The 21,796-nt window shown below is 51.8% G+C and overlaps 1 protein-coding gene across 3 annotated transcripts in view; it reads right to left on the bottom strand.

Annotated features, from left to right (window-relative positions):
* The window catches only part of TWF2 (twinfilin actin binding protein 2), a 58,858-nt gene extending 38,556 nt beyond the window's left edge, over window positions 1–20,302 (bottom strand). For 2 of the 3 annotated variants that reach the window (XM_075939440.2, XM_075939442.2), the window contains exon 1: window positions 20,146–20,302. In XM_075939440.2, the coding sequence (XP_075795555.1) occupies window positions 20,146–20,170 (25 nt within the window). In that variant the 5' untranslated portion in view covers window positions 20,171–20,302. The remainder of the gene's footprint in view (window positions 1–20,145) is intronic. The other variant, XM_075939441.2, reaches the window with a different exon arrangement.
* Between the last annotated feature and the right edge of the window lie 1,494 nt (window positions 20,303–21,796).

Below are 21,796 nucleotides of genomic sequence, written 5' to 3'. Positions count from 1 at the left end.
CAGCAACACTGTACAACAGCTTAGGGCAGGAAATGGAAAAGAGTCCCTGCCCAGAGTTGATCAGAACAAGAATTAGGCTAGGAATCCGGGACTGGCATCTCTATTCTGCCTTGGGGTGTAAATAAAACTGAGCTCTCGGAATGTCAGTCGTACACCTAGCCTGCAAGACAGAGTCTCCAGCAGACAGCAAGCAGCCCAGAGTTTCCTGCTGGCCTTTGAAACACTGCGTGTTGGTTACCAGGTAAAGAACCCACCGTAGTCAGAGAGGGGAAGACTGAGTTAGAACAGGAAGCGCAAGATACAGCGGTAACATGGCCACTATTACATCACTACCTCCTGTGGCCAGTCACTCTGGCTGCTCCGTGGACAGGTCAGACATGCCATGTGGGTAGTCAGGATCAAAGGGCACATCAATACTGCCCAACACACCACACACTGGGGCACGGAGTCTCTGAGCCTAGGTCAAGGGACTCAGGCTCACACTGTGCAGACATTCCTGCTGGGGCTGGAGCCACACACCCACCCACCCCTCTGCACCATGTTTCAGAGCCCTGGCTCCAGCCCCAGCGGAAACATCGACTCTGCTATTTTTATCCCCATACGCCTGAATCAGTTGACCTAGACTGACACTTGCGGCCGCGGTGCGTTCCGGGGGGTTCGCAGTGTAGACATACTCTAAGGAGCCTAACCAAGTATTACTACAAGCCTAGAGTTTGCAACTTTTCCTTGCCCCTTCCTCAGTCTAGTCCCAGTTATTCCACCAACTCGGACTGCCCATTATATTTGCATATAGAACATAAGAACGGCCATCCCGGGTCAGACTAAAGGTACATCCACCCCAGTACCCTGTCTGCCCACAGTGGCCAATACCAGGTGCCCCAGAGGAAGGGAACCAAACAAGTAATGATCAAGCGATCTCTCCTGCCATCTATCACCACGCTCTGACAAACAGAGGCTAGGGACACCATTCCTTACCCACACTGGCTAATAGCCATTAATGGACTTAACCTCCATGAATCTATCTAGTTCTTTTTTGCACCCTATTAAAGGCCTAGCCTTCACAACCTCCTCAGGCAAGGAGTTCCACAGATTGACTGTGCGCTGTGTGAAGAAGAACTTCCTTTTGTTTGTTTTAAACCTGTTGCCCATTCATTTCATTTGGTGGCCCCTAGTTCTTATATTATGGGAACAAGTAAATCACTTTTCCTTATTCACTTTCTCCACACCACTCATGATTTTATAGACCTCTATCATATCCCCCCTTAGTCTCCTCTTTTCCAAGATGAGAAGTCCTAGTCTCTTTAATCTCTCTTCACATGGGACCCGTTTCAAATCCCTAATCATTTTAGATGCCCTTTTCTGAACTTTTTCTAATGCCAGTATATCTTTTTTTAGATGAGGAGACCACATCTGTATGCAGTATTCAAAATGTGGGCATACCATGGATTTAAATAGGGGCAATAAGATATTCTCCATCTTATTCTCTAGCCCTTTTTTAATTATTCCTACATCCTGTTTGCTTTTATGACTGCCGCTGCACACTGCGTGGATGTTTTCAGAGACCTACCCACGATGACTCCAAGATCTCTTTCTTGCTTAGTTGTAGCTAAATTAGCCCCCATCAAACCGAACAATGTCTTAAAGCTGCAGCCAAATGGAGCCGTAGGTTGGCTCAATGGGATTTTTAATCCTTAGTGTCAATGGACAATCCCAGTTACAGGCGGCCCTGCCCCATTCAGTTTGGCTGGAGGAGCAGGAAGGAAGAAGGTCACTTAAGTTCACGTGATATTGAGTTTTCCAGATTTCTGTTCCAGTTGAGGTTTCATTTGTCACCCATCCTGGGAAGCACCTCCAAGGCTTATACCCGTCTGCATTAGTGGGACCCGTGCCAAGCCTGATCCCTCTGCTTTGCCCAGCTCTCTCTCAGCCCAGGGTCACAACTGCAGAGGCAGTAACCTCGGAGGCACTTTTTAAAACTTGAGCGACATGCCAACGGGCCGCCTGCCACGTCGGGTGCAACACCCCTCAGTGTTTCCAGGCTCGTCTGAGGGTGCCGAGTCGCGGGGACAGGCCTCAAAGGAACAGAGGGATATTTTGGAGGAGGGCGGGAGGTGAAAGGAAATCCCATCACTGGTCCAAGCCCCACTGCCCTAACTGCCACCTGGTTTCCCCTGTTTCACTGAGCATGCCAGCCAGATGGTCACAAATCCAGCCCCGTATTTTACAGCATGGGTCCAGACTGCTCGATTATGATGGGCTCGCATGCACTTGCCCTCCACGCTTCCAGGCACAAGGAACTCCCTCAAATGAAATCTTCAGCAGCAACAAGAGGGGTTCTAGCTGGGGAGGATTGTTTCCCCTCTCGGGGACGTGCACAGCTCTCTGGAGATGACCCTTCAGCCGCGTCTCTCAGGTATTCCCAGCAATATCGCAAAGAGCCTTTCATTTCTCTCTCCTGCCCTTCCTGACTGAAGATGTGCCCCTCACCTTTGTTCTGAGATACATCCTGGCCCTTGCCACGGGCAGCCCTTTCACGGAGCCCAGTCAGTGTCTATATTACTCAGATGCATCCTGTTCGGTGAGCTGGATGCTGTTCACAAACACACTTCTAAGCATTGCCTTGGCAACCAGCCTAGAACACCCCCATGCTGTGAGTGTTCATCATCTGACTCTTCACCAGTCTGCTGTGCTGGGAAAGTTCCATTTTGTACCTCTGGAACTGCCTCTGATTTTGACTAGCAAGATCCCCCCTCCCGGCTTGCCTGGGTCACCTTGCATGGGCTCATTACAAACCTCCTGGCTCACGGCAGGTTTTAATCAGACTGTCACAAAGGGCCTGGCAAAGGATCTGCACAGGTGGCCAAAAAATGCTTCAATAGCCACGGGGAAGCAGCATTGCGCAACCTCCCTGGCTAGCAAAGAGCTGCCCTAAAGGCTCCTGGAGCCAGCCCTCAGCATGACCAGTTCCACATCACCGAGGGCCAATTCTGTTCCCCTAGTTTAGTCCTATGATGCAAACTGGAACATCAGACACCTGGCTGTCACTGTGGATACCATGCTGCACAAGTGAATCCTTCCTAGGCAGAGAGCCCATCTCCCTACCTCCTCGCACTGAAACAATCTGGAGAAAGCAGGGGATGCGGACAGCACAGGAAGAGAGACAATAACGGCTCCCCTGGGAGCCCGCTATGCTTGCGGATAACAAGCGCGGCTGTGCTAGGGCTCAGGCCGCTCAGGGCCAGTCACCCTTGGGGGAAGGGAGCTCACAATCGACTCTTCTGCCAGGCTGCTGAGGTGCAGTGCGCACAGCCCCAGGCAATCACGCTGCCTCCATGTCCGGGTCACCCCCTCCTCGAGAGCGCTCCCAGAACGGCCTGGGCCAGGCAGAGGGAAGGAGGCTGAACTCGATGGAAGATGAGACATTCACAAACAAGCCCCTTGGTCCAGAATCTTCCTCGCAGCTGCCTGTCAGACAGGCCAGGGCCTACCATTGCCCGTCCACAAGCAGAACTTGTGCCAATTACACGCCCCAGTGGACAGGAGACAGCCTAAAGCACTAAAATGCATCAAGAGGGCACCATGTACGTACATTCACAACAGCGCTGGATTTGCCACTGGGACGTTTTCAGGTTAATGAAATTAATTTCTCAGAGGCCACTTCCCAGTGGAAGGGGGTGTGAGGACTGAGGAGTTGTCAGTTATAAGCCCCCCTGGAAATAGAGGGGGTTTAAATAACTTCCAGAAACGTCATGATTGCAGGTTGGGGAGTGTGACTGGGTGGGAGTTAGGAGGCCCATAGCTGAGATCTGTTAAGATGATAAAGCAACATGTTACTGGGGGGCAGGGGCCTCTATAATTAAGGCATTTTAGGGGAGACAGGAACTCTACAAATCAAATGATACTGCAGCCAGAAAATGGCCAACAGACACTGGAAACATTCTCTGCTCAGCTGCAAGATGCTCTTTCCGCTTCAAGCCGACTGATCACACCTTCAGCGTATCCCAACACCAACTCTGCTGTCGGTGACAAGCTTGTTTTAACATATTCGCCACAACTTCCTCTGACATTTTTATCCCCTTTCCCGTACTTGGGCAGGCTGTTTCTTTCCTGCTGTGACTGTGGCAATCTGCCATTTAATAAGATCCTACAGGGCGGGGAATAGGGAGGGGAGAGGGAGATACAGACAGCTGTACTCACTGGCATCCAGGAAAGTGAACACAAACACTCCAGTAGGTCTTTTCTGCCCTTAATTTCTAACACACTGACAAAGTGGAAAGACAAGGAAGTCTCTATCTTAGGTATTTATATAGCTACCATCACTGAACAGAAAGCACTGGAGAGGTTCAGCACAGATAAACAAGTTTTTTCTTCATTTTTCACCATGAGTAAACATTAGCATTGGTCAAAGGTGCTAACTGACGGTCCCCAGAATGTATCCATTCTGTGGAGTTGCAGATGAGGTGCTTACAGAGTCACCAAAAGTAAAGAGTGTTTTTCTGGCAAAAGCCCCTGGGTGGGCTTTTCAAAAGCAGAGTGCCTCTGGAGCACCGATCGGCTGACTTTCCATGGGATTTGTGCTCTGAGATCACTGGGGCGCTTTTCTAAATCCCATCGTGACCCGGAGGCAGGTCAAATAGCAAATAAACCAGAGGGAAAGGGGAAAATGTTAGTCAGGAGCATTTTCAGTACAAGGGCAGAGCACCTGAACTTAGCAGCCCGTACTAAAACATGGCAAGAGCCACGGGCACATGTCCGAAGTTGTCCCACTCATCTCACACCCTAACGAGACATTCCTGGAACCTGCTAGGTCCAGGACATCACCATATTCACCTCAGGTTCTTGGCGAGCTTGGTGCAGAGCAGTGACTGTCATTGGTCTCAGGACTGACAGCGGGTGTTTCTTTTTAGGAGAGGCCATGAGTGAATTACAAAGGACCAATCGGCAAACAAACAGGGCAGCCATTTTCAGACACTGGTGCTAACCTGAGAGGTTTGAGACGACTCAGGACTCAGAGCCACAGGCCTGCTTGCTTCTGACGAAGGGCCCCTGAAAGAGTGGAAGAGCCTACGGGAGGGAGAGCTACCTGTAAAAGGCACAACAGACTCCCATGAAGTAGCTCTCCTGCCAAATCAACTTGCAGCCATTTGGGCAAAAGGCCGTTTTTCAGAAGCCTTCTCAACAACTCACTGTTCCATCTCCCAGCTCCAGTGCAGACTAGGGATGTGAAGGGCTAGTCAACCAGTCGCTTCCCTCCCCCTTGCTGCCTCCATCAGAAAGAGGCAGCAAAGGGGGGAGCAGAGGGGCACTTCAGAGCAGCAGTGCCGCATGAAGCCTGGGCCAAACCCACAGCTCCATGCGGCGCTGCCGCTTTGAAATGGTGCATGCAGCCAGCTGGAGTGTCCCCAGGCTGCATGCAGCATTTCAAAGCGGCAGCGCCGCAGGGAGCCCAGGATCAGCTAGGGACTCCCCTGCTGACCCCAGGCTCCCTGCGGCGCTGCCACTTTGAAACACCACGTGGAGCGTGACGCTGGGCTCCCAGTGGCATTTCAAAGCGGCAGCACCGCAGGGAGCCCGGGGGCAGCGGGGGAGTCCCCCGCTGACGCCAGGCTCCACGCAGCACTTTGGCCTTTGAAGTGAAGCAACACTTCAAAGGTGGAGGCGCCCTATCGACTAATCGTACAGTCAATGCAAAATGCATCAATAATTCGATTAGTCAGTTACTCGCAATTTAACATCCCTAGTGCAGACATGCCCTTGGACCGGACAAAAGGTCTCTCTGCCACCAGCTGCAGGCACCAAGGCATATGCTAACAGGAGACCCTTTGAGCCAGAGCCGCTGTCATTGGACAGATACCCCACGACAAGACGACAGCAAGGGCTCAGTGAGTGAAAGCCCCAGGCTACCAGAGGGACACGGGCTATGCCCGTTCCATGGGTGAAATGCTTACCAGGCCAGGTACAGGCAGAAGGCAAGCTTGTTCCACTCAGAGTAGAGCCACTGCCCTCATTTTGTGTCCTAGCTGTACCACATTCCAGGGAGGGTTAGAGGCCATGACCAACTCCAACTCCAGCTGTATCTATTTTGCCTGCCAGCCCCACTGGATGGTGAAGAATAAAGAGAACAAATAATTGCTCAGTAAGGAGAAAGCTGCACTAGAGCACAGAACTCTTCCTTCCATTTCTGAACACCGAAGGAACCCTTCGGTAGGCTAGCTCCCTCTTATCTGTGTTACCAAGGCACTGTTCATTGGCCCATGCAGATGCCGTTTACTCTGTTCATTAGGTATCTGTGCTTGGAGAGACCCAACACCCTCAAATTCACCTAACCGACTTGATGGTAAAGACATAATCATGTGTTTATGACCCTTTACTTCCATGACAACAAACCAGTCTGGTACAAGAGTGATGAGGTGCTTCTTTAAAATGCCTGTATTACTGTACAGGTTGAACCTCCCTAGTCCGGCACTCTCTGGTCTGACAACATCCGTGGTCCGGTGTGATTTTAATTAGCTGGATGCCCACTTATCATGGGTGTGGCCAAGTTTGCCACAGTCCCATAAAGTTTGTTTACAGCCACCAGGCCTGGCTCTCAGCGTTCTGTGCTGTTATTTAGCTCTGATTTACCCCAAATGTCTTCTAAGAGTCCAGTGAGCAGTAGAAGTGTTGCTGCTAGACAATATTGATCTCCTGTGGCTCAACAAAGTCTCTGGTTTGGCACTGGTCAGGTCCCAAAGGTGCTGGGCTGGAGAGGTTCAACCTGTAGTAGGAACACATGCTGAAGCACAGACTTCATCCCACCACCACATGAGGACACTCACTGATTTGGAGATGCCCCAGCCCCCGAGGAGCCCTTCAGAGGAGGACACTGGCCCAGGTGTCCCTATTACCACACCCAAGCCCCATGGCACATAGGCAGGGAGGTGCCCAGAGCTCAGCACTCCAAGAAGAGTAAACATGTTAATAAATGCCCAAAGCTTCCCAGGCACACGTCCCAGCTCTCTGCCCAGCTCGGGTGCCACTGCTTCAAGACTCTTACACCTACTGGAGGGAAAGGGAGCTCGGTTCTGTTTGTGCAAGCTTCCCCACCAACCCTGCCCCAGCGACAGTTCAATGCTTCGGGATCAATAATACATGCTCCCTGAAACGGATGCTTTCTGAATGTGTCGAGTCACTCCGTCCTCTGACAGGTAACTTAAGCCTCTGGCCATCAATCTTTCATTCACTGCACATAATCACCACGAGTGTGACTCCAGGCAGCGGCTTTCATTTCACATTCACGGCCCCCCAGCTCGGGACCAGAGAGACTCTGCTGCTGCCCGAGAAGCCAGGCCTGGAGGGGTCAGGGGCAACAAGGCAGTGAAGACAAATTAAGTCCAGCACCACTGGATGCAAGACCCAGGCCTTCGCTGCAGCTGGCTCAGGCTCACTGGGCTTGGACTGCCAGGCTATAAAACTGGCGCATACATTCAGGCTCAGGCTGGCGCCTGGGTTTGAACCCCATAAGGGAGGAGATCTCAGAGCCAAAAAGTCCACGCTGCAGCTTTGAGCCCTGAGTCAGCCGATCTGGGCTCAGCCTGTGCCGCGGGGGGCTTACTGAATGGCCATGTAGACGTACGTACCCGCTGATCACACACTTACTACCCAACAGCTGCTTCCATTCTTGACCCCGCATACTAGAGCGCTCCCAGTCTGAGACACCAAACAGCATAATGGCGCCTTGCTAGGGCCCGGGGGGCTGGCACATCCTATTTTCCCCCAAAGGAGGTACTGCCCTGTTTGCTCTCACTGACTTGATAGTTGGCAAGAGCCAACAGGACAAACACCTGCTCTTGTCAGAGAAGTGGGGGGTGGAAGGGGCGGGTGGAGACACCACTCCCACGGTGGGGGTGCACTGTTCCAGCATTCAGGGCCCCTGCCAGGTTCCAGCAAGAGGCCACACCCTGCCGCAGGAGGGGAGCGGCCCTCAGGCGAGTGGCTGGGCGTGTCCTGTGCTCTCTTGGGGAGACATGTTCACTCTAGAACTGACTCTCCTTCTAGGCAGAGGGGAATCGGGGGTGGGCACCAGAGGACGAGCAACACTGGCGTCATTTAGCCTGCATCCTCATGGCAAAGGGAGCCTGGTGAAAGCAGAACCAGGGCTGTCGCCCACACCCCCAGCTGGCCCAGCTAGCCTGGGGGTAAGGCACCACTTCCCTCCAGGGCGAGCGTGCACACCCTGGTGAGAGCTCAGGCTAACTCTGCAGTGAAGAGGCCCCTTTGCGTGAACGGCTCGGCCCAAGTGCAGCCTTTGCTAGCACTAGTTGGTAGGTTTTGAAAGAAAAGTTCTTTCCTCAAAAAGGGCTGTTTTTCAAAACCAGGGATTTGCACGTTTTCCCCTTTTCAAAGTCTGGCAGTGTAACCAACTGCAATGTTGCCTGCTCCCTCTGCAAAATGCTAGTTCATCGAAGTGCTCTCACACCGACAGTTCAGAGTGAGAAATCCCATCTGATGTCTAAGCCGACCAAAGTCAAACATTTTCTTTTAGAAAACTATTGATTTGAAAATCAAACAGACAAAACAAAAACAAAAAAAAAAGCCTCAGCAGAAGATTGGGAAAAAGGCCTGATGAAGAAAAGAAGGAAAACTCTTCTGAATTTCCCATAAAGTTTGGTACGTTTCCCCCCCCCCCCCCCTATAAGCTCTAATACAGACAGCTCCTTTCCTCGCTTACAAATCATGCCCCCCATTGACAACAGGCCTCGGTTTAGGAACTATCAATCATATAATGACTAGCTTTCCCTTTCACACTCTGAATGCCTCTGTCATCTCAACTCATCCTCTTTCCCAATCAGAATTCGTTGCCTGTCACAAGACCCGCAAGGCTCCATCACCTGCCCTATGGCATCCACATCGTGTTTGCTGGGGAACAGAGAGAGATGACAAGACATACTTGGCCACAGGCCTAATGACACAGCTCCAGAGAAGAGCAAAGCAGCCACCCCCGTATATACATTACTGCCTGAACTCCAACCCGGGAAAACAATCTCCCTGGTTGCTAACCATTCTCCCTTCCAAGTCTCCGGAGGGTCAAGCAGTGACTAGGAGCTTTGGATCGGGTGTCAGGTGCCCAGGCCCTGACGGACAGATTCAAGCTGTGATCGCATTTCACAGAAAGCTTCTCAGCAGACACTCTGAGGGGTTTCCTCTCCTCTGGTGCCTTTACGCACTTCATGGGGTTTTAATTATTTACACAGTTACAATACTGCAGCCTGCTCTCAAGTGAAACTCTTCTGGGGTTAAAAATCCTTCTCAATTGCGGAACCATCTGTGTATTCTCGTCCCGCTGAACGGTGCGCACAGCCTTCTCTGGGTGCACAATGGACAAAATAGGAGCTGCACCTCCTGGAAAAGTCTTGGTGAGATAAGAAAAACAACCACCTGCCAACCAGATCAATTGCAGACGGCATTCCTGCCCTCAGGCAGAGACACACCAGAGAGGGAAGCACATACAGCTTCCTGGTTGGATCTATTGCGAAGTTACCAGCTGTGAACTTCTCTCATTGATGAGCTCCACAGTTGTAAGCGTTTCACACAAAGGAGCCATGTGGAGGAGATGGGGTGCCACTTACTCAGGAGGGCTTCCTGTAGATGAGAGGGCTCCCCACACAGGTAAAAATGGGATACGGCGCCTTTCACGTCTTTGGTTCATCCCATTGTAAATCTAACCCAAGGCACCCAACGCTGAGGCTACCAGACCCCGTGGGCTACGTGAGACATGGTCTCCGGCTAATTCCTTGTGGACAGATCTCTGCATCACAGCTGGTGCCTTGCTGGTCGTCTCAGCAGAAAGGCCAAGCACTGAAGGTAGCACTGAAACTGACCGACCCGACTATGCAAGGTCAGAGCAAGCCACACTGGCAGGGCACGGGTGGCAGAAGACAGCTGCTGCTCTTGTTGTCCCTCCTCTCTGGGCAGGGAGGGACCTCAGGCTTCAGAGCTGTCAACATGGGACCTTCTACTGGCAACTAGTCAGCTTCACATTTAAAGAATGCAGCTGCCTCATTTGCATGTCCTGACCCCCAGGACACCTATCAGACCTCACGCCACGTGAGCTACATGAGATCGCCCACACAGCCAGACCTTCCAGCCATTCTTGTACGTTAACAAGCGCCGCCACTAGGAGAGCCACAAGCTAAACCGTTCTCGTCTCCGCAATACTCTGGACTTGCATGCTACCTGGAGACAACGTCCTCCAGACTTTTCTGAAGAGATGATCTCATTCCTGCACGGATTAAGAATGACTGATAAAGCACATGCTTTATTGCACTGAAGAAACTGTGCAAGTTTCCCCCACAGATATATCACTGCCCCTCTGCAACTCGCCCTCAGCAGCATCTCGTATGAACTCCTTCCACACACAGATCTGTCAGTGTACCTCAATCCCAAACTGCAGCCAAGATCAGGGACGTAAAATTTTGATTAACTGGCTAATCGAATAGTGGATGCAATTTGCATCAGCTATTTGATTAGTCGATAAGGGCGCCTCCGCCTGTGAAGGGTAGAAGCGCTGTGGAGAGCACAGGGCCAGCGGGGGATTCAAGCAGTCCCCTGCTGGCCCCGTGGCATTTCAAAGCAGCAATGCTGCATGGAGCCCGGGGTCAGCAAACGAGTCCCCAGCTGACCCCGGGTTCCATGAGAAGCTTTTGACCCGATTTATGTTTTGTGCCTTCAATGAACAATATGCGCATCCTTCAGCTAAAATTTAAAAATTACCCTCCTATCTCAGTTTCCTTGTGACCAAGGCCAGGTTGCATCTTCGGAAGTCTTCACACAATTAGCTAAATTCATGTTTCCTGAAAGGCAGGAGAAGTCAGATGAGGCATGTGGAAAAATAACTGGCAAATGACTGGGTCCACACACAGATCTCTCACTGCACTGTCTGCCCCACAACAGCCTCTGTAATGGATCACTTGATGAGAATACCTCCTTCCCCCAATCCAGCACGCTCCTATGGCTGAGCGCAGAGGAAGTATACCAAGATACTACTATACATGGTCAAAACAAGAACGCTTTGACTTCAGCTTTCCAGGCTAGTCAATCCACTTCCCCTTTCCATCATGAGCAAACAAGAGGAAAAACACTCTTCTCCATTTCATCTGGACGAGGATTTGCTGTTCCCTTCAGAGTACAGTTTCAACCACACGGACTGATCTTTCTTGACAGTCTCCATCATGCTCTCTCAAGAGATCATGATCGGTAAGCCCAGCACTGAGCGTCCGTGGCCATGCCATGCCCTAGGAAGGGAAAGGACATGCCTGCCATGTTAAACTTATAGTAAGCAAGGGAAGGAGAGATTCCTGGGCAGAGCCCTTTGATAACACAGGCTATTTTGCTGAATTTTCAAGGTCCATGGGTTGAAGCCTCTGGTCTGTCCATGAGCACTGAGTGGTTTAGCGAAAGGAGATGAGAAAGCAAGTCAGTGATGTTCTCAGTAGTGTATACGCACTTGGTATAGACTCAGAGACCGTAGTAACTTAGTCTCTCCACCTAGCGCCTGTTCACCAGCCACTGGAGAGGTTTACTAGGAGCAGTTACAGATGGTCACACTTGGCCATCTTGTCATACCATTCCCTCCATAAACTTATGAACCCGAGTCTTGGAACAAGGTAGGTTTTTTTTTTTTGTTTTTGCCCCCACTGCTCCCTTTGGAAGGCTGTTCCAGAACTTGACTCCTCTGATGGTTACCAACCTTCATCTAATTTCAATCCTAAACGTAGTGATGGGCCAGTAATATCCATTTGTCCTTGTACAAGCACTGGCTTAAATTCCTCCTCCTCCCTGGAGGTATCCCTCTGATGTATTTATAGAGAGCAAGCATATGAAGGCTGATCTAAAATACAATACGGTCCATGGCCCTTTATTCCCTCTGTTTCTTCCTTCCTTTTCTCTTCCTTTGTTTCATTAACCCATTAGTTGCTGGGTTTTTTTATTTTATTTTCCCTTTTTCCTCCCTCCAAAAGAAATCAGGGCTATAACTCAAAACTTTACAATAGTCTCCTGCAGCCATATAAATATGCTTGCTCCTGAGGCCCTATTCTCCCCCACTAGGATCGGAGCACATCCCACTGAAATCAGAGGAAGTCACTTGACTCTATGGGTGGTGTGGAGAATATGGCCTTTGGAAATGTTTATGTTTAAAGAGCTCTAGTCATTTGTAATGGCCCGGCCTGATGGTGAAGACCTGAAAAGCCACCTGAACTGGCAAGTCCACGCACCTTTCAAGGCTGGTGTCGGGGGGGGGGGGGGGTAGGGGGTGCATGGGTCAGTCTCTAAGGTGCAGTCAGGAGTAGGTATGTTAAGGTTTAACCGGTTCAACAGTGAGGCTGGAGCAGCTCCTCACCTGCCATGGGGGCCCACAAGAGACAGGGGCTGCTCCGGACCAGCCTGTGATGGGGGGGCGGGGGGGTGTTCCAGCCCAGTAGTGGGTGGGAGGGCCACTTGGAGCAGCCCCCCCACTACCCTTCTTTAATCAGTTAACCGGTTAAACAATACCTTTAATGGGTTAGCCAGACTAAATGGGATGTTACATCCCTAGCCAGGAGAGGCGCAGCAGAGCCTGGGTGAGGAGCCAGAGTCCAGAGTTTACGGCAAGGAAAAGTGTGACACGGAAGCAAACAGGGGTCAGACAGCTCCCTGGGATGACACCCTGGTTTCTTTGCCCGCACGGGCCAGTCAGCCCACCACAGAGGCACCACTGGGTGGTGCTCCCTAGATGCAGAGTCTCACCACCACCCCCCAGCAGAAAGCCATCTTGAGTTTCTGGGGGCAATGCAAAAGTGCTGGCAGCCCAGAACCCCAACAATCCCAGGGTTCAGTCCCGCAGGTTCTGACGGCATCTATGAAAGCTGCTGTTTGGAGGGACAGCAGTGAGGTGACAGAGAGGGGAATGGAGAAGAACTGGACCAGCAGCCAAGACGGATCCATCTCGTTCTCTTTGCTTCCTTTCTTTCCACAGTCATTGGTCTTCCGCCAGAAAACGGATTGCTGCCCCTGGGGCACGTGGTTTCCAGGGAAGAGGGTCCACTTGAGGATGAAACCTGCACTTTCAGTCCTCCTTAAAGAGTAAACACTGGGAGAGGGAAAGTAGCCTGTGTTCGGGTCAGCACATGCTACAGCCTCTTTCAAAACCCAGTCAAGTCAATGGAGAGCCTCCCAGGACTTTACGACTCAGGCCCTATAGGAAGCCGACCTCTCCTTTAGTACGCTGACTATTATGCACGGATTTTAAAGCATCAGAGAATCTATTTTGACCAGCCTGCATAACACCGGCCATTGAATTTCTCCTACTAATTTCTGCATCAAGCTCATAACGTCTGTTAAAAACATTCCATCCGGATTTCAAAACTGCCAGTGGAGAATCCACCACGGCCCTTGATAAGATAGATATTCCAGGGGTTAAGTCTCTCACTCTGAAAAGCTTGCACATGTTTTCTAGCCTGACAAGAAGTTGCATGCTCCAACCAGGTCACTTTAATGACCAGCAGGCTCACTTTAACAAGGAACAAACTGGGATAAGCCTTATATAGCTGCTCTTATAAGGTAGATTTGAGATGAGGTCAAACTTCGTGAAAAATCAGCAACAGAGATTCTCCTTCTTCCAGGATGCCCAGCTGGGCTGCTTTTACTTTATACTGATCATCTTGTCAGCTGGTATTTAATTTACTTTTGCCTCAAGCCACTATGTAGAATTTCCTTAATACAGTGTCACAAATGAAGTCCAATAGATTATCTGAATGCTGTAATAAGAGATCTTTTCTTATTTCCTGTGCACCATCTGGACAGCCCAACCCTTTGTTACAGCTCCTGTCCTCCATCATAGTCAGCCTTGAGTGTGGAGTAAATAAAACAAAGTGGCATCTATTGTTTCAGCAAGGCAGGTACTGCAAGAGCAATCACTGGAGCAGTGGTTCCCAACTTTTTGATATTGCGGACCAGCAAACCCATTCACAAACTTTTGGTGGACTGGCAGCATTGTATTTGCATATTTACATATTCATATTTCCATACTGAATATGCAAATAAGCAATAATGTTGCCAGTCCGCCAAAATATGTATCCCAGCCCCGACCCTCAGAGCCGCTGCACAGCAGCCAGCTTCAGCTCCCGCAGCCAGCAGTTCGTGGACCAAGACCGGTCCACAAAGCAGCAGTTGGGAACCACTACATTAGAGAAAAGTCGCTGTGAAACGCCAGTGGGCCAGAGGGGGAAGCGACCCTCAGCTACAAAGCAAAACATCAATATAGAGCAACTTGCAGTTCCCAGGAACACCTTGATGGACCAATTTGCTTTGCTGTGTTCAGCTTCCACAGCAGAAGGGGGAGGGAGGCCGTTAGGGCAACAGCACTGTGATTTTCTGCGTCAGCTCACATAAGTCAGGGCAGCCTGGGGCTGTTCTAACTCATGCCAGCTATGTACCGGCCCCTAGTGACTGCATGCCAGCTAGAGATAAATACACCAACCAATCCCTCTCTCCCGCTGTGCTTATCTCATGCACTGGGGGATATGGGGAAGCAGTTAGCTCTATGCCTACAGGCGACTCCCCTCAACAAGGGATTTAAGGGAACATATTTGGGCACAGCTCATCCCATTATTTCTGCAGCCTTCCTTTCATGCAGACACCTCACTCTGCTCTCCTTCCTTGCAGACACAAATTTAGAACTGCCTCACACGAGCCTGCTGAGCTGGCACCTTGTACAAGTGCCGATTTGTAGATCCTGGAAAAGCTGAATCAGGGAACGGAGGCCTTGAAAATTTTCACCTACCTAGAAGAAATTACTCCCACATCACTTCCTGCTCTGCTGGTATTTGGCTCTCTCTCCGGGCCTTGCCCCAACTGCTGTGTTCTGCCAGATTGACAAGTCACGCCCATACATCTTGGACTGGGCAACTGGGCCGGTAAAGGTGGTACATGAATCCTTGCATGCTGGAGTCTACACAAAGGAGAGCCCAACACAAGCACTGAGCTAAGCCCTGGGAAAATAATCTTCCATTAAGCCAACCTGGCTCTTAGCAAAGATCCCCCTTAGTTCATCTTTCCATACTGCAGCACGTAGTGGAGAAAACCCATGAATGGACCTAAGTCAGGTCAGGTTTCTATGGCCCCACCAGTCACCCATGCAGCCCAGAAAAGTGTATCTTGAATCGGTCTCATCTGGTGCCAGCTGGCTGTTTGGAGCCTGTCCCAAGCCGGCTGACACCTGCCCTACAGCAGTTCTCCAAAGAGCTGCTCCTACCACAAAGGCCAAAGCAGAATTGTTCCAAGGCAGGGAGGACCCTGGCAATTACCAGCCCTAAACATTCACCAGAGAAGGCCACACTGGGAATCAGGTTCAAGCCACTGCTATTTCTCATCTGGCCTCATCCATTTTGTATAGGAGAGAAAGTCAGACAATAATAGCACCATGGTGGGAAGTCTCTGGGCAGCAATTAAGGCAAAAAGCTATAAAACCCAATCAGCAGATTTCCTTAAAGCACCGCCACAGCCTGAGCAGTGTGTCTCAGGCTTTTGATAAGCAGATGTATATTTAAAAAGGAAATTTCTCCCCCCGGACGCTTTAACGTGAAGCACAACATGAGTCACTCAGAGAAGGTGCGTGGATCCAACCATCACTTAATGCTGCCCACGGGACAGATGAAGGCTCAATCAAATGGCGCCAGGTGCTTTAGCCTACATTGGACAAAGAGCACTAAGCCTCTCTCACTCTACCCCAGCGGAGGAGGCGGCGAAGAACAGCAGCACAATTTGCACCCGCATAATTCAGTTTGAAGCCACACTACAAAGCCTGCCCCACAGCAACATCTGAGACTTGTTAAGGGAGTTTAGTTTCAAGCATGACTCTGACTTAACATGGTTCATCGCATGGCCAGAAACCATCTCACATGTACTAATGAGGTTCCTGGTAGGGTAATCTGGGGGTTGCTGAACCACTCGGTGGTGCTGATTTTGTATAATCAGACATGATGAGTACAAAGGGGCCCAACCCACTGTTCTCAAACAATTGCAGATCAGCACCACACAGGAAAAGAGGAGAAGAGATTCAAACCTTCTTCCTGTTAACTTGCAGGTGAGGGGGGGGGAAGGGTGCAACTTGGGTGGAAGGAAGACAGGAAGTGATGATGTGCATTGCCCTGGAGAGAGCAGAAAACAGCATCAGATTCATGGCCAAGTGAGAGCGCTGAGAGTCACTTCTCAAGAAGGCCCCTGGCTGATTACCCCAACACAAACTGAAAGATTCGAGGGGTGAGGGAAATAAAATGACTGACTTTGGTATGAACCCTCTCCTGGAGAATGCAGTGGGTCAGAGAGTTGGGAGAAGAGAAGGGGAGGAGGTGCTAAACTTAATCTGCTCTTGCATTTTTCTTTGTTTCTGTGACCTACTGGGCTGTGTTACACCACTGTGCATGTGAAACCACCAGCATGAGATGGGGACAAGCTATGCTGATGGGATAGGGAGCTTCCCCTTCCCTTCCCTCCCCCCAGGTCATCAACTTACTTTAGCCCATAATAGCTGAGAGTCAGTGATGTCTGATGGCTGGTTCCTGGCTTCTGTGAAGTGAGCTGATGGGTTTCACTTCAGTTTCTACTAAAGGAGATTCAGCATCTACAGTCACCCCAGGGTTGACGGCCTCAACAGAGGTGAAGTATAGGAGTGGATTGGCCACGGTGTCCAACCTCCCCTCCTATCCCTACAGGCAGCCCTTCCAGAGGAAGGTGTCACTGGCAGAGCACTGAGACAGCCCAGGGCAAAGAGGGGGATCCTATTGATAGTTATGTCGGAATGCTGAGAGCCAACGTAACGAGCTGCACCTCACACCAGGAGAGCCAAGAGTCACCAACGTACAACACCATCCGTACCCGTTCCGCAGTCCAGCTCTTTTGGGAGCGTGCCAAGGGAGAGAGAAGCTATTCTTGGCTTTGTCCTCGAGTGATAAAAGTTTGTACAGGAAGAGAGGGGTGGAGCCACTAAGTCAGAGGGACCATAAATTCAACACCTTTGCCAAAAGGCCATGCCAAGGAGTTTAAAACCAGGAACCATTCTGTATGACTGCGCTATTTCACGGCCCAAAAGCCTCTCCAGGGCAGGGGAGGGAGCAGCATGGCTTGACTCATTACAGCCAGATGAGACAAAGCACTGAAGGGGATGGACGAGATGAGCTCAGAAGCGCATCACTGGCTTCTGTGCTCTCATGCTGACTGTGCTGCATAATTTATGAAACACTTTAAGTCTTGATTAAGACCTGTTACCAGGCAGGAAAACAACATCAGGCCCCACGCCCTTAGAACTCTTCAAATGGGAGCACAATTACTATCAGCTCCCAAACTCTCATTTAGCCACCCCTCTCCCTGAACTGTCTGGCTATTCTTTTCCTGTTATGACCTTCTGCCTTCAGCGAGAGTCCGCTGCCTCCCAAGAAGCTCTGGAGGCATTGCAAAGGGAATTCTTACTGTCAATCAACAGCTGCCCCTGCCCTCAAGCTATTGTCAGGACTTGGAGATGCGTTCAACAAAGGGGACAGACATAGGGGTGATACTCCCAATGCTTCACTTCAAATAGATGCAGCCCAGGGCTCTGCAGGACAGGGACAGGAAGCACTGTGGTAGTGCAGGGGAAGAGACACAGCCAATATCCGGACCACTCATGCTCATTAAAGATCCCAGGGAACTCTGTGCTAGAGAAGGGCTAGCGCTCCAACACAATGACCAAATTCTAATTTAGGGAATTAAATTCCGATCATTGAAATTCTTCTAACTGCTTAAAACAAATAAAATGTGTGCAGGTTTTTTGCTGCAAGATGGCGGTCCTGTTCTATCCCAGCAGCACCTGCAAATCCATAGACAGTGAATGCAGAACAGGCACGTAAGCAGGAGTGTAAAAAACTTTGGAGCCAAGCTTCCAGAACAAAGGCTCCAAACAGATATTCTATCAACCCCAGTTTTGTTCTTGGGATTATCATCTAAGGACCAGCAGCACACCTAAAATCTAGGAGGTTAACTCCAGCTGGTCCCATGGAGTGGGAATGTTTGGTTGGCCATAAAAGACACATAGCCTTGGCAACTAGGCACATAGTGACACAGCCACAACTCTCTCTTTTGGTCATATTCTCACTTGTTAATGCCCATTCAGGACTGGATTTGCTTTGGAGGGATGTGATTAGCCCAGACTTGTACTGCCAAATATTTGATTTAAGGGCACCCTGCAGATTACAAAGCCACCATACTAGTGCATAGCTCTCTGCCATCAGAGACCTGCCCATGCAATAATATTTTTATTAGTAGCACAGACAACCAGTGCAGTGACTGTGTCCAACAATAAAAACCCTGGCTAATCAGAACTCACATTTTCACTTTGGGAAAATATTTCATGCTCTCATAACGCTGACAGGAAAACTTCCTTGTATTTAACCTAGATGTTCTTTTGCTCAACTTCATCCTCTTATTCTAGCTATACCTCTTTACGCCCTTCCCCCCAACTCTTCCCCGCACTCTGAGACATTGAAAAGTGTTGGTATCATTCTAGCATTTCATCCAAGAAAAGCTGATAGAATAAAATGCAGGCCTGGATTAACCAGTGGGGGACACAACACCATTGACGATGGGACAACAGGGCCAATCCTGAGCTGTGTGGGGCTATGCACGCACAGGGCAGGCAATGGGAACAAGCAGAAATGGGAAGCAGGGGTTGGGAGGAGCTCCCCTAGCTTGGGACAGCAGCAGAGCACTGAGCGTGAAGGACACTGGTGAGCAGCTAAGGACCCAGGAACAGTAGGAGGGTGTGGTTAGTGCTGAGGGCAGAAGTGACTCAGACACAGGGCAGAGCAGCTGGGATGTGCGAGAGATGGGGCAGAGGGTGTTGGGCAGCGAGGGACAGTCGGGGTCTGTGTGCAGTGGTGTCACTAAGGAAGATGCCCCTCTCAATTTCCCCAGTACAGAGGGCCCCGTAATTAGAGCCCTGCAAATCCGCAGATATGGATGCAGATATCCACAGCTCATGTTTGCGGATACAGATGCGGAAACAAATCTTGGGTCTAGAACCTTGCAAATTTGCAGATATCCACAACTCATTTTTACGGATATGGATGCAGATGCAAGTTTTGTATCCATGTAGGGCTCTACCCCTAATACTTTATTCTGGGCCTGATTAGGTTTTTAAGTGACTTTGCTGGGACAATGTCTCATGCTGGTTTGAAAGATGCACTGAATCTATCATCACATCTAACTTTGTCTACTCCTTAGAAGTGCTTTGTACAACATTACAAATAAGAGAACAAAAGGCACAGGAGATTTCTGTCTTGGTTATCATTGCTTCTAACATTTCAACCCCCCCACCTCACTCCCTACACTAGCATGACACTGCTGCATTTATACCGAGTACTGAACCAAACCATGCCATCTTCAAACTGCCACAGCATCCGGTGTTGACACGAGACCCAGGTAAATCTAAAGATGCAGAAGCCCCTTAAGCTTCAGTGGGCGTTTGAGAGACCACATTAAAACCCGACACACACAAGCCAAGCAGACGCCTGCTTTGCAGAAAGGGAAATGGTTCCTGAGATTATGATTCACACTGCAGAGCTCAACGTGTTATTATGAGCTAATGGGGCAGCAAAGGAAACGCAAGAACATTTCAGATGGGCAAAGTTACTGATAAACGGCTTCCCGCGCACAAACAAGAGGACGCCAGGCTATCGACAGGATGCATTTGCACCCGCTTTCTATAGAACCAGATACCGGCAGGGAGCATTGATAGATACGGGGGGGGGGGGGGGGGTCGGCCATGCCCTAGGGCGGGGAGGCTGGAGGCGGAGGCAAGCGGCGGGCGGGAGGGGGAGGTTCAGGGGGGCAGATGCCCCAGCAAATCTATGGGCTTGGTGGCGGGGGGGGGGGGCCGGTGACTCTGCGCCGCCCAGCGCGGCTCTGAGCGCCCGGGGGCAGGGCCGCGGCTTGGGGTCCGGCCCGGGGGGGGGAGGGGAGCCCAGCCCGGCCCGGGGGGGGGGGGAGCCCGGCCCGGGGGGGTCCGACCCGAGAGGGGAGTCGGCCCGGGGGGGTGGAGCCCGGCGCGCATCTCGGCCCCGGCTGCGGGGGGCGGTGGCGGGGCCGGGGCCTTACCGTGGATGCCGGTCTGGTGAGCCATGGCTCCGGCTCCCGCCCCGGCCGCTGCGTCCGGGCAGGAAACGGTTCTGGCAGCAGCGCCGCCCGCTTCCGGGTTCCGCCGCCGCCGCGGGGCGAGGCCTAGCGGGGCCCCGCCCCCTTAGCGAGGCGCGGGGGGGCGGCACACGGCGGGGTCGCAGAGCTGCGTGGGGGCGGGTCTCCAGGGCTCGCGCGGCCCGCTGGACCCTCGTGCCCCGCCCGTGCCCGGCGCTGTGCACACACCGTATCCCCGCCCCGCCCGTGCCCGGCGCTGTGCACACACCGTGTCCTCAACCCGCCCGTGCCCGGCGCTGTGCACACACCGTGTCCTCAACCCGCCCGTGCCCAGCGCTGTGCACACACCGTGTCCTCAACCCGCCCGTGCCCGGTGCTGTGCACACACCGTATCCCCGCCCCGCCCGTGCCCGGTGCTGTGCACACACCGTATCCCCGCCCCGCCCGTGCCCGGTGCTGTGCACACACCGTGTCCCCGCCCCGCCCATGCCCGGCGCTGTGCACACACGGTGTCCTCAACCCGCCCGTGCCCAGCGCTGTGCACACACCGTGTCCTCAACCCGCCCGTGCACGGCGTTGTGCACACACCATATCCCCGCCCCGCTTGTGCCCATCGCTGTGCACACACCGTGTCCCCGCCCCAGCACTGTACACACACCTGTCCCCGCCCGTGCCCTGGCGCTGTGCGCACACCGTGTCCCTGCCCATGTCCAGCACTGTACACACCATGTCCCCGCCCCACACCATATCCGGCACTGTATACACACCGTGTCTCTGCCCCTACCCTGCCCAGCACTGTACACACAGCATGTTCCCACCTCATGCCATGCCAGGAGCTGTACACACCATGTCCCCGCCCTGCTCGTGCCCAGCACTGTACACACATCGTGTCCCCACCCCATGCCATGCCATGCCAGGAGCTGTACACACCGTGTCCCCACCCTGCTCGTGCCCAGCACTGTACACACATCGTGTCCCCACCCCCTGCCATGTCAGGAGCTGTACACACTGTGTCCCCATCCTACTCGTGCCCAGCACTGTACACACACCGTGTCCCCACCCCATGCCATGCCAGGAGCTGTACATACTGTGTCCCTGCACTGTGCTGTGCCAGGCACTGTACACACACCTTGTGGCAGCCCCTACCCCACACAGGCTGGACATTGTACACACACCTTCTGGCAGCTGGCTTTGGAATCGGAATTGATTAAGCTGTGAGGCAAATTGGCAGAGGCCTCTGCATGTTTCATACACATTTCATCCCTAAGTGGAGAGAGTGGTTATAGCAGCAGCAGCAGCAGAAGGTAAAAAGGCGCACAGGAGGGGACAGGGGCGGGGGGAAGGGAGAGTAGAAGAAGGTGTAAGGGGAGAAGCTTGAGTCAAGTGACCGTCCTAAGGGACTGGAAGAATGGAGCAGCAATGGAGACGGGGTGGAGCTGAGAAGACCTGGTGCGTATTGGCAGGGAGGGGGTGCAGTGGGACGCTCCCTTTGTAATTTCTGCATAGTGCATGCAGTTTTCACCTGTACTGTAGCCACATTTCCCAGGCTCACCAACAAGGAGAGGTCTGTCTTTGACCTAGGTAAGGAGATGAAAGGGCTAAGGAGAAACCCTAA

This window comes from Pelodiscus sinensis, chromosome 11, assembly GCF_052426305.1.
Source record: "Pelodiscus sinensis isolate ZL-2025 chromosome 11, ASM5242630v1, whole genome shotgun sequence".
Classification (NCBI taxonomy): Eukaryota; Metazoa; Chordata; order Testudines; family Trionychidae; genus Pelodiscus; species Pelodiscus sinensis.
Note: the sequence above shows the minus strand (reverse complement) of the source record. Positions and strands in the feature narration are given on the sequence as shown.